At 40.9% G+C, this 13439-nt stretch overlaps 1 protein-coding gene across 1 annotated transcript; it reads right to left on the minus strand.

The window, feature by feature from the left end:
• Positions 1-3737: 3737 nt before the first annotated feature.
• On the minus strand, positions 3738-5948 carry LOC138871748 (uncharacterized). Its single transcript, XM_070149646.1, has 3 exons — positions 5531-5948; positions 4974-5194; positions 3738-4199 (listed from the first exon to the last, which is right to left on the minus strand). Exons 1-3 carry the CDS (start codon positions 5946-5948, stop codon positions 3738-3740), a joined length of 1101 nt encoding a protein of 366 aa, XP_070005747.1.
• Between the last annotated feature and the right edge of the window lie 7491 nt (positions 5949-13439).

Genomic DNA, 13439 nt, shown 5'->3' on the forward strand with positions numbered 1-13439 from the left:
GATTTATTCAAAAAACAATAAAGAATCAGACTAGAGAAAGAACTGAAACCCTAATTTTAAGGTAAGTAAATTAGTCAAAAATAACTACAGAGATAACATAGATACACGAAAATATTAAAGAGAAATACTCGGAATTAAGGAACCCTAACAGATCTGAAAAGATTTGGGCCTTAATTCTGGGCGAGTAGAATCACAATAGCATGCACATAGACAGATATACAGACCTTTAAAGAATATATTCATCCATAAATGGAACTAGAATAGATCTTAAAGATCTGAGCCCTAGTTTTAGGGAAAATAAATTAGACAAAACTTTTAACGAAAAAAAATCGCAAAGAAAATTGACATGCAGTGAGATTTTAATTAAAAAAAAGAACAAAAATTAAATAGGTCTTAAAAGATTTGTACCCTAATTTTAAGGATAAATGCAGAATCAAAAGAATCTAGAAATTCACACCATACAGAGACGAAGAATGAACATAGATGGAAAGAAGTAAAGGTTCGAACCAGATTTGGTTCAACGCAAAAGAGGTCCACTTACCATGTTAGGAAACTGATTATGTAATACCATAATCGGTTAACCAGTAATAGGAGACGATCAATAAGGTAAGGGAATCCATGGTGGATTCCATATCAGGTTGGAATCGAAGGGGCAATTAGGGTTACGGTGCTAGGATTTGACGAAGAGAGAAGGGGAGGATATGAGAGAATACAGAGGCGGTGGGTTTGGGAAATAATGAATTAGGGTTAGGGTTTTGGTTAATTAAAAGGGCACGGGTGATTGGGAGCTATTGATCTTTGAGATCAAAGGCTGAGATTTTCCAAGGGCTTGGGTTAAGTGTTTTAAGATGGGTATGGGTCTGGGTTGAACGGGTTTGGGTACTGGGTTGAACGGGTATTGGTCTAGGTCTGATTTTAATTAGGAAATGGTCTATGTTTTAAATACCCATTTAAATTACTAAAATAATTTATAGAAAAAATAATTATTAAATGATAAAAATGTCATTTCTGTATGAAAGTAACTTAAAGTAATTACTTAATATTATAAAACTATAGAAAGTCATTTTCTGTATAGATAATATAAATATGCATATATATGGGCTATTATTGTAAAATATGCAATTCTAGCCGTAAAATGCAAATGTAATTTTAAAAATGCAAATAAAATATTTAAGCACTATATGGGCATAAATGATGAGTTTAGATGATTAAATCATCATAAAAATAATATGAGAGATAATTATTGGATATTTGTATAACAAAATATAGAAATAAATTAATTTAAAGCCTTAAAAATTATAGAAATACTTGTGCATGTTTGTAATTGCATGTGCACTATTTTGAAAATATATATGCATATTTAAAAATATATGAGGGAAAAATTGGGTATCAACAGCTGCCCCTCTTTACCCGGGAAGGATGAAAGAGTTATCGGGTAAAGAAATAATGATCGATTTTGATCGAATGAGATGTTTTGAAAAATATAGGCCGTACCCTGGTCTCTGAGCTGCCTACATATCCCCGGTTTTAGAGGAATCAGGTCGTGTGTAGTTCTGGACCCAAGGGCGAATGAAACCGATGGAATTGTTATAGGAATAGTCATATGTTTTGGAAAGGGTACTTTGGGAAGGATAGTATTGGATGGATTTATGCGGAGTTATGAATGTGAATTTGAATTATAATGGATGTATCGCAAGGCAGGTATCTGAACGATCATAGAGTAAAGATGGGCAATTGATGAGAATCAGTTACGTTTGAAATAATAGCAAGGTATAAATGGTATGAGTAGAAACCAGAGCGAAGGTTACTCCTGTTTGAAGAACGATTACCTCCTAGATTTCCTACAAAACTTAGCACATGATGCATGCACGTGTATAGATTACTGCGAGAATTTAAACATGATGCAAGTTCCCTTGGGACCATGAAGGTTGTCTTTGAACAGTGAGGATGTCGTCCTTAGGCCATGACGTCCCGGGACATGAATCATGAGATAAGGCATTCACACGCCATGAAATGATGTTCTCGGGCATAAGAATGGTGCCTCTGAACCGTGACGCCTTTGAATAATGATGTGCAGTATTGAGAGATCCTCAGGCCATGACATAGTGTCTTCAGGATATGAGGATGATGCCTTCGTACTATGACACATTCGGACAAGTTGGCTATACATCAGCCCATGAAGTGCATAGACATGCTACCAGAGGTGATAACAAGACAAAGCTTGGTCTTGTTTGGGGGCAAAACTTAACCCCGAAAGAAGAATATAATGCAAAGTTTAGAATAGGGCAACACTCATGCAGTGGGAGACAATGCTTAGTCTCATGAAAAAGCAGTGCTTAGCCTTATGCAAATTTGGAAGGCAGGGCTTAGCCTCGTGCAAGATTTGGGACGGGGCTTAGTCTCATGCAAAGAGAATGATAGCCTTTATGCAAATATGGAGGCAGGGCTTAGCCTCATGCAAGATTTGAGACAGGGCTTAGTCTTATGTAAAGAAAAGGCAGTTCTTAGCCTTTGTGCAAATATGGAGGCAGGGTTAGCCTCCTGCAAAATTTGAGAAAGGGCTTAGTCTCATGCAAAAAGAAGGCGATGCTTAGCCTTTATGCAAATATGGATGCAGGGCTTAGCCTTATGCAAGATTTGAGACAGGGCTTAGTCTCATGCAAAGAGAAGGCGATGCTTAGCCTTTATGCAAATATGGAGGTAGGGCTTAACCTCATGCAAGATTTGAGACAGGGCTTAGTCTTATGCAAATATAAGGCAATGCTTGGACTTTATGCAAATATGGAGGCAAGACTTAGCCTCATGCAATATTTGAGACATTGATTAGTCTCATGCAAAGAGAAGGCAGTGCTTAGACTCATGCAGTAGACAAATAACAAATAGGAGCAGAATATTTCTTAGTTGGAGATATATTTGCGTTTGGCAGTTTGGTTGTTATGAAAGTGATGATTTAAGGCATACGTACTTGTAGTTATTACTTGTCTCTGCATTCAAAGAAAAATTGTAAGTTTTGAGGGGAGGTTGGTTCGTGTCTTCGTCTGCTCGTTTTGCTTTGCTTCGCTCTAAAGGCCCTATTTGAGTTACCCTGGGTAACACCTAGCTGTTATAGAAATAAAGTTTTCGAAAATGTGCATTTATTGATGGAATAAAATTATTATATAAAACATAGTGGTATATAATATCAAGTAAATTATATGAACTAATGACTAACACTTTTAGAGACATTGCGACTTCCTTGTGTTAGAATTTTGAGGGTCCTCCTCAAAATTCTTCCCCTGTTACTTAACCGATTTTTGAATGTCTTGCATTTGATGGCTTCGACTGGACCTGTTCCGGAATTTTGAGGGTCCTCCTCAAAATTCTGCCCCGGTTTCTAGTTCTGGGGAAAATGAATCAGGTCAAGCGTAGTTCAGTTATATCAGAGGAAGAAATGTGAACAATCTAAACATAGTATCTCTTGACTGCATCTGAATTGATAGATTTTGGCCAAACTTCTCCGTCCATTTCCGCAAGTATGAGTGTTCCTCCTGTTAGCACCTTATGAACCATTTAGGGACCTTGCCAGTTGGGTGAAAACTTTCCTTTAGCTTTATCTTGATGTGGGAAGATTCTCTTTAGTACCAGCTACCCCGATGTGAATTGTCTTGGTTTGGCACTCTTGTTAAAAGCTCTAGACATTCTATTATGATAAAGTTGACCGTGACATAGTGCATTCATCCCCTTTCCGTTTAAGAGGGCTAGTTGCTCATAGCGGCCCTTATCCATTCTGCATCACTGAGTTCGACTTCTTGTATGATCCTTAAAGAAGGAATTTCTACCTCGGCAGGAATGACAACTTCAGTACCGTAAACCAACTGATAGGGAGTTGCCCCAATGAATGTGCGGATAGTGGTAAGGTATCCCAATAAGGTGAATGGTAACTTCTCATGCCATTGTTTGTGATTTTCTACCATCTTCCTTAGTATCTTCTTGATGTTCTTGTTGGCAGTTACCACGGCTCCATTCATTTGAGGCCGATATGTTGTGGAATTGTTATGATTGATTTTGAAGGTTTCACACATGGCTTTCATCAGATCACTGTTGAGATTGGCATTATCAGTGATGATGGACTTAGGAACCCCAAATCGACAAACAATACGATCCCTGACAAAATCTACGACGACTTTGTTAGTTACAGCTTTGTAAGATGCAACCTCCACCTATTTTGTGAAGTAATCGATGGCCACTAGAATGAGCTTGTTCCCGTTTAAAGCAGTGGGCTCGATCGGACCGATGACATCCATTCCCCAAGCAGCAAAAGGCCAAGGTGCACTTGTTGTATTAAGTTTATTTGGTTGTACCCTTATCATGTTTGCATGTATCTAGCATTGGTGGCATTTATGGACGTACCGCATGCAATCTGTTTCCATGTTCATCCAAAAATATCCAGCTCTGAGTATCTTTTTGGCTAGAATAAAACTATTCATATGTGGTCCACAGGTTCCGGCATGTATCTCCTCGAGCAATTTGGAAGACTCTTTTGCGTCAACACACCTTAACAATCCCAGATCAGGAGATCTTCTATACAGAGTTCCTTCACTTTGGAAGGAATGATTGGATAGCCTCTGCAATGTGTGTTTCTTAATAAGGTTCGTCTGTTTTGGGAATTCTATTTTTGCCAAATATTCCTTGATGTCGTGGAACCAAGATTTTCCGTCCGTTTCTTCTTCAACATGAGCACAGTAAGCCGGCTGATTATGGATCTTAACCGGGATGGGATCGATGAAATTCTTGTCTGGATATTGTATCATTGATGACAAGGTGGACAGTGCATCTGCGAACTCGTTCTGGACTCTTGGAACATGTTTGAGTTCTATCTTTGTGAACCTCTTCATCAATTCTTGCACATGATACAAGTATGGTAGTATCTGGGTGTTTTTCGTAGCCCATTCTCCTTGAACCAGATGTACTAGAAGATCTGAATCACCAGTTACCAGCAACTCTTGAATATTCATATCGATGGCCAAATTGAGCCCTATGATGCAAGCCTCATATTCTGCCATATTGTTGGTGCACGAAAACCTAAGCTTTGCCAATATCGGATAATGTTGACTTGTCTCTGATACCAAAACCGCTCGAACACCTACTCCTTTGAAGTTGGCAGCTCCGTCGAAGAACATTCTCCAACCGTCATAGGCTTCAGCAATGTCCTCTCCTACGAATAACACTTCTTTGTCAGGAGAATACATTTTTAGTGGTTTGTATTCTCCTCCCACAGGATTTTCAGCAAGATGGTCTACCAATGCTTATCCTTTGACTGCCTTCTGAGTTACATAGATGATATCGAACTCACTTAACAATATCTGCCATTTAGATACCTTTCCGGTAGGCATGAACTTCTGAAAGATGTACTTTAGAGGATCCATCCTTGATATGAGGTATGTGATATATGCACATAAGTAATGCCTCAATTTCTGAGTTGTCCATGTCATAGCACAGCAAGTGCGTTCTAGTAGAGAATACCGTGCTTCGTAAGGTGTGAACTTCTTACTCAAGTAATATATGTCTTGCTCCTTTCTTCCTGTCTTGTCGTGTTGTCCCAAAACACAACAGAAAGCCCCATCTAGTACGGACAAATAGAGTAGCAAAGGTCTTCCAGTTTCTGACGGGATTAGGACTGGTGGCGTGGACAAGTATTCCTTAATTTTGTCAAAAGCCTTTTGACAATCTTCAGTCCAACTGGTTTCAGCATCCTTCCTCAACATTTTGAAGATGGGTTCACATATTATATTGGACTGTACTATGAAGCGGCTTTTGTAGTTGTGGCATCCAGAAAGCTCATCATGTCCTTTTTGCTCTTCAGTGGTGGTAATTCTTGGATAGATTTCACGTTTAACGGGTCCAACTCGATTCCTCGGCAGCTGACGATGAATACCAACAATTTTCCTATAGGAACCCCGAATGCACATTTTGTGAGGTTCAGTTTCAAATTGTACCTTTGTAGCCTATCAAAGAACTTTCTCAAGTCTGCTACGTGATATGTGGCCCTCTTGTATTTGATAAAGACGTCGTCAACATACACCTCTATTTCATTGTGTATCATATCATGGAAATGATCGTTATGGCTCTCATATAGGTGTCCCCAGCATTCTTTAGACCAAATTGCATCATTTTGTAGCATTACACTTCCCACAGTGTAATGAAGGCTATTTTCTCTACGTCTTCTTCGTCCATACAAATCTGATGATAACCTGCGAAACAATCTAAAAAGGATTGGAGTTCATGCTTGGCACAATTGTCGATCAGAATGTATATATTTGGCAGTGGGAAATCGTCCTTGGCACTTGCTCTGTTTAAATTCAGATAGTCAACACACACCCTTACTTTCCCATCTTTCTTCGGAATTGGTACGATGTTGGCTAACTAGGTTGGGTACTCGACTACTCTGAGGACTTTGGCTTTGATCTGCTTGGTGACTTCTTCCTTGATTTTTAGGCTCATGTCTGGTTTGAACTTTCTGAGTTTCTACTTCATCGACGAACACATTGGATTGGTAGGCAACTTATGAGCCACTATGGATGTGCTTAGACCAGTCATGTCATCATATGGCCACGCAAAGATATCCTCATATTCTTTCAGGAAACAAGTGTATTCTTCCTTTTCTGATGGTGATAGGTTAATGCTTATGTGAGTCTTTTTGACGGTTTCAGAATCTCCCAATTTGATTGCCTCGATTTCGTCCAGGTTGAACTTAGGTTTGTTCTCAAAATTCTCAACTTCTTTGATAACTTCCTCAAGTATTTCATCCTCTTCTTCTAAGTCACTATCCTTATATTGCATTATCTCATTACATGTCACAATCATCGATTCATCAAGAAAAGTAATAATAATGCTGTAGAGGAAAAATGAAAAATATAATAATGAATACTAAATAATGATGCATTAATTTAATTTTGAAAACATCCAAAACAATTACGGCTCGATGACTGAGCAATTATTTCGAAACAAAATGCGTCTTTAAAACAAAAGACTGGAAATATCTTAAATGCCTAAAATGGTTATTAAAACAGGTCAGGTTGATTTCCAAGCTACCTAGGAACTCAACGGGCCCGGGATGTTGCTGCAGTCCAATTCTTGAGAACAACTCCCTTCTCCACGGTCTGAATGGTAAGGCCTTCTTTCTTTTCCTCCTCCTCGACTATCACATTGCAATACATGTCCTTGTCTTCTAAAAATATGCTCCTAGCACTGCCAAAGCTTCCTCCTCTGCAGATCCCCATATTGCGCCGACTTGGTGAAAATTTCGACTCAGATGCAACACTGGCTGCTTGAAAGGGTGATAAGGACCACGCCATGGCGGTGACCAATCATTGTATTCTTGCTATGTGTATGGATATTGTGATGACCCAAAAGGTCATAACTTGTTATAAATGAATTATATGTTTTGAGGCTTTAAAAACCTCTTTCTATCTCACCTCGATTTGCGTGGGCAATTCGGGCGCGTAACCGGAAAACCAATATTTGAAAATCTGTGAAAAATCATGAATTTTGATTTTAAAATGAATAAATTTGACTTCGGTCAACATTTTGAGTAAACGAATCCGGACCCGTGATTTGACGGTCCCAAAGTGTCACGTACCCAGTTCGCCCTCCGTGAACTATCGTGGTGGCACCTAGTCTCTACGACTAGGTAAGCCTAACAAATGCGAAACATAAACGAAACTTGCGGAAGAAAATAACCAAAACCAAAAATAACTGAATGGAACAATAGTTATAATGTCGCTCGGCATATACAACACAACATTCTCAAAACCAAGTACACTATCCCAAAACTCGGAAACTCACGAAACACAAGCCTTTGGAATATCTAACAGTCTAACTCTAGAATATCTAACAAGAAAGAAAAATACTGAAGGCCAATGTTTGACAGCTACAGTATAAAGGGACTTCTCGGTCTGCGGACGCAGAAGATGTACCTCAAAGTTTCTAGAGCGGTCGCCTCACTCAAGGATGGTAGGCCTGAGTAGCGGTACCTGGATCTGCACATGAAAAACATGCACAGAAGGGGCATGAGTACACCGCAACGGTACTTAGTAAGTGCCAAGCCTAACCTCGGTTGGGTAGTGACGAGGAAGGTCAGGGCCCTACTGAGGTTAAATAAAATGTAAAGATCAACAGTATAGAACAGGACATTATAAATACGTACGGTAGTAAAATAACACAGGATGTACAGGACATCAACAACTATACAGAAACAACGTAAACATGGAAAGGAAATACAACTCAGCACCAATAATATCAATCGGGAATCTCCCAGGATACCGTCGTGTACTCCTATATGTACATACCCAGTGGATCTCCCGGGATCCCGTCACGTAGTCCAACTCATAGTGCAGGGGGATCTACCGGAATCCCGTTTCGTAGTCTCAAATGTAAATACCCAGTACTGGGGGAATCTACCAGGTGCATTCTCGTAGTTCCATATAACTATGCAGAGGGATCTACCAGGAATCTAACCCGTAGTCCCAAATTAAATGTATAGGGGGATCTACAAGGATTCTAACCCGTAGTCCCAAATTAAATATACAGGGGGATCTACAAGGAATCTAACTCGTAGTCCCAAAGTAAACAGACAAGGGGGAGCTACCGGAATCCCACATCCATAGTCCCAAAATAAATACACAGCAGCAACAGGAAGATATAAAGAAATGTCAAAATTTCATATTAAGGCAATAAGTGATTCTAGTCTAGCATGCTACACAGAATTCAAGTAAGGTAGGTTGAACAATTAAAGCAATTAAGTCACTTAGACATGCTTTCCTAAGCTAATAACAGGCTTAATAGTACGAGTATTAGAAACAGGAAAGGAAACATACTAGTAATTACTTAAAGAAAACCGGATTTCCAAAAATTAGCATAAGTACACGCTCATCACCTCACGTACAAGGCATTTCAATTACCAAATATACCAATCCTAAGGGGAAGGTCCCTCACACAAGGTTAGACAAGCCACCCGAACAGGCTAAAAAGTCAATCCGAAACCACGCTATTCCCGTGAGTACTCGACTCCAAATGGACCAAATCTATTCAATTCAATTTCATAATATAAATAACACTTCAAGTAGCTGATTCTACAATTAAATTCTAAGATAATATGCGAAATTAGGTAAAATGACCAAAACGCCCCTCGGGCCCACATTTCAAAATCCGGTGAAATTTACATTTTCAGAGACCTCGTACTCTCACGAGTCTATACATAGCAAGAACACTGAAATCGGAGTCCAAATGACCCCTCAAATCCTCATTTAAAGGCCTCTTAAACTCAAGCACTAATTAACTTTTTTTTCCAAAGTTCTCACCACTAATTAGGTCTTTAATCACATAAAAGCGAGTTATGAAGTCAAGAATGTTACCTCCAAACAATTCCCCTTTGTTTTCCTCAAAAATCTCTCTCAAAAGCTTCAAACCCGGATGAAATGGTGAAAGAATAGCTCAAAATTGCAAAGGCAGCAATTTATATGTTCTACCTAGTGATTCCCGCATTTGCGGTCCTAGGACCGCATCTGTGGTCCGTATTCTGTAAAAACTACGTCGCATCTGCGATTTTCATTTAAATGCCAGCTTCCACATCTGCGGAACTCTAACCGTAGGAGCGGTTGCGCTTTTGCTAACATTTCGCCGCATCTGCGGCTCCGCATCTGTGGTCCCCAAACCGCCGATGCAAAAATACCAGAAGCAACAAAAATACAGCAGCTGCCACATGTTCTTCAATTTCTCTTCAACCATCCGAAATCACCCCGAGGCCCCCGGTACCTCAACTAAAAGCGCAAACATCACCTAATACCTTATTCAAACTTGTACCAATCATTAAAACACTTAAAACAACATCGAAACCTTGAATTAACCAAGGATTTAAGCCTAAGAACTCCAAATTTCCTCAAAATACGCTTTCGATCAAAAATCTACCAAACCTCGTCCGAATGACCTGAAATTTTGCACACACGTCACATTAAACAATACGGAGCTACTTCATCTTCCGGAATTCCTTTCCGACCCTCAGATCAAAATCTCACCATCGAACTGGAAACTTCAAAAATTCAACTTTCGGCATTTTAAGCCTAAATTAGCTACGGACCTCCAAAACACAATCTGAACACGCTCCTAACCTCAGAATCACCCAACGGAGCTAACGAAACTATCAAATTTCCATTCTGAGGCCGTCTTCACATTGTTCCGACTATGGCCAACTTTCCAACACTTAAGCTCTTATTTAGGGACTTAATGTCCCAAAACTTTCCGAAACTCAAAACCGAACATCCCGGCAAAATCTAAAAAGCATAAATAAACTCAGGGAATGTAGTTAATAGGGGATCAGAACATTAATTCTTAAGACGACCAGCTGAGTCGTCACATCCTCCTACACTTAAACATTCGTTCGTCCTCGAACGAGCATAGAGACATACCTAAAGTAGTGAAAAGATGAGGTTAATGGCTGCGCATATCCTGCTCGGTCTCCCAGGTCACCTCCTCGACCGGCTGACCCCGCCATTGAACCTTCACTAATGCAATGTTCTTTGACCTCAGCTTTCTGACCTGCCTGTCCAATATTGCCACTGGCTCCTCAACATAGGATAGATCCTTGTCCAACTGGACTGAATTGAAATCCAACACGTGCGACAGATCACTGTGATACCTCCGGAGCATCGAAACATGAAATAGCGGGTGAACTCCTGCCAAGCTGGGAGGTAAGGCAATTTCATAAGCAACCTCCCCAACACGCCTCAATATCTCAAAAGGGCCAATAAACCTCGGAATCAACTTACTTTTCCTCCTAAATCTCATAAAGCCCTTTATAGGCGAAACCCGAAGCAGAACTCGCTCTCCAACCATATAGGAAACATCACGAACCTTCCGATCCGTGTAACTCTTCTGTCTAGATGGGTTGTATGGAGTCTATCCTGAATCACCTTAACCTTCTCCAAAGCATCCTGAACCAAGTATGTGCCCAATTATCTGGCCTCACATGGCTTAAAAACCAACCCACTAGGGATCTACACCGCCTCCCATATAAAGCCTCACACGGTACATCTGAATGCTGGACTGATAACTGTTGTTATAAGCAAGCTCCGCCAATGGCAAGAACTGATCCCAAGGCCCTTCAAACTCAATCACACATGCACAGAGCATATCCTCAAGAATATGAATAGTGCGCTCGGACTGTCCGTCCGTCTGAGGGTGAAATGTTGTGCTCAACTCTACCCGGGTAGCCAACTCATGTTGAATGGCCCTCCAGAACCGTGATGTAAATTGAGTACCCCTATCTGAGATGATGGACACTGGAATACCATGCATACGAATAATCTCCCGGATATACATCTCCGCAAACTGCTCCGAAGAATAAGTAGTACACACAGGAATAAAATGAGCGGACTTGGTCTGTCGATCCACAATCACCCAAATAGTATCGAACTTTCTCAAAGTCTGTGGGAGCCCAACTACAAAGTTCATGGTAATCGGATCCGACTTCCATTTCGAAATCTCTATCTGCTGAAGCAACCCACTCGGTCTCTGGTGCTCATACTTCACCTGATGACAGTTGAGACACCGAGCTACGAATCCAACTATATCTTTCTTCATCCGCCTCCACCAATAGTGCTGCCTCAAATCCTAATACATTTTCGTAGCACCCAGATGGATGGAATACCGCGAACTATGGGCCTCCTCCTGAATCAACTCTCGAAGCCCATCAATATTGGGTACACAAATCCGACCCTGCATCCTAAATACCCCATTATCACCAATAGTCACATCTCTGGCATCATCGTGCTGAAACTTGTCCTTGAGGACAAGCAAATGAGGGTCATCATACTGCCGCTCCCTAATACAATCAAATAAAGAAGACCGAGAAACCACGCAAGCTAGAACCTGACTGGGCTCCGAAAGATCTATCTCACAAACTGGCTGGCTAAGGCCTGAACATCCATCGCCATAGGCCTCTCCGATGGTGGTAAATATGCCAACTCCCCAAACTCTCCGCCCGATGACTCAAGGCATCAACAACTATATGGGCCTTGCCCAGGTGAAACAAAAGAGTGATGTCATAATCCTTCAGCAACTCCAACCACTTCCTCTGGTGCAAATTTAGATCCTTTTGCTTTAATGGCGCCAAATCTTCAGGGCGTGAACAGTGGCAGCTAACTCAAGGTCGTGAACAGGGTAGTTCTTTTCATGAATCTTCAACTGTCTAGATGCGTAGGCAATCACCCTACCGTCCTGCAACAACACCACTCTGAGGCCAATCCTCGAGGCATCAAAATAGACCGTATAAGACCCCGAACCTATAGGAAATATCAAAACTAGGACTATGGTCAAAGCTGTCTTGAGCTTTTGGAAGCTCGACTCACAATCCTTTGTCCACTGAAATGGAGAACCCTTCTGGGTTAACCTGGTCATAGGGGCCGTAATCGATGAAATCCATCCACAAAACGACAGTAGTAACCCACCAAACCAAGGAAACTAGGGATATCTGTAGCCGAGGATGGTCTGGGCCAACTCTGCACAGCCTCTATCTTCTTCGAATCCACCTGAATACCCTAACTCGATACTGCGTGGCCTGAGAATGCCACTGAATCCAACCAAAACTCACATTTCGAGAATTTAGCATATAACTTCTTCTCTCTCAGAGTTTGAAGCACAATCCTAAGGTGCTGCTCATGACCTTTCCGACTCCAGGAATACACCAGAATGTCATCAATAAAGACAATGATGAACGAGTCAAGATATGGCGGGATGACACTATGCATCAAATGCATAAAGGCTGCTGGGGCATTGGTCAGCCCAAATGACATAACAAGGAACTCGTAATGACCATACCGAGTCCTGAAAGCAGTCTACGGGATATCTGGCTCCCGAATATTCAACTGATGTTAACCTGAGTGCAAATCAATCTTAGAAAACACTTGTGCGCCCTGAAGCTGGTCAAACAAATCATCAATTCGAGGTAAAGGATAACAGTTCTTCACTGTCACTTTGTTCAACTGGCGATAATCAATACAAATACGCATAGAACTATCCTTTTTATTCACAAACAAGATAGGAGCACCCCAAGGTGTTACACTGGGCCGAATAAAACCCTTATTAAGCAATTTTTGTAACTGATACTTTAACTCCTTCAACTCAGGAGGAGCCATATGATACGGAGGAATAGAAATAGGCTGAGTGCACGGCAACAGATCAACGCCAAAATCAATATCTCTATCAGGCGACATTCCTGGGAGATCAGCTGGAAACGCATTGGGAAAATCCCGTACTACTAGAACTGAATCAACTGAAGGGGTATCAATACTGACATCTCTCACATAAGCTAAGTATGCGACACACCCCTTCTCAACCATATGTTGAGCTTTAAGAAAAGAAATAACTCTACTTGGAGAGTGATCTAAAGTACCCCTCCACTCAAC

This window comes from Nicotiana sylvestris, chromosome 6 (genome assembly GCF_000393655.2).
Source record: "Nicotiana sylvestris chromosome 6, ASM39365v2, whole genome shotgun sequence".
NCBI classification, from domain to species: domain Eukaryota; kingdom Viridiplantae; phylum Streptophyta; class Magnoliopsida; order Solanales; family Solanaceae; genus Nicotiana; species Nicotiana sylvestris.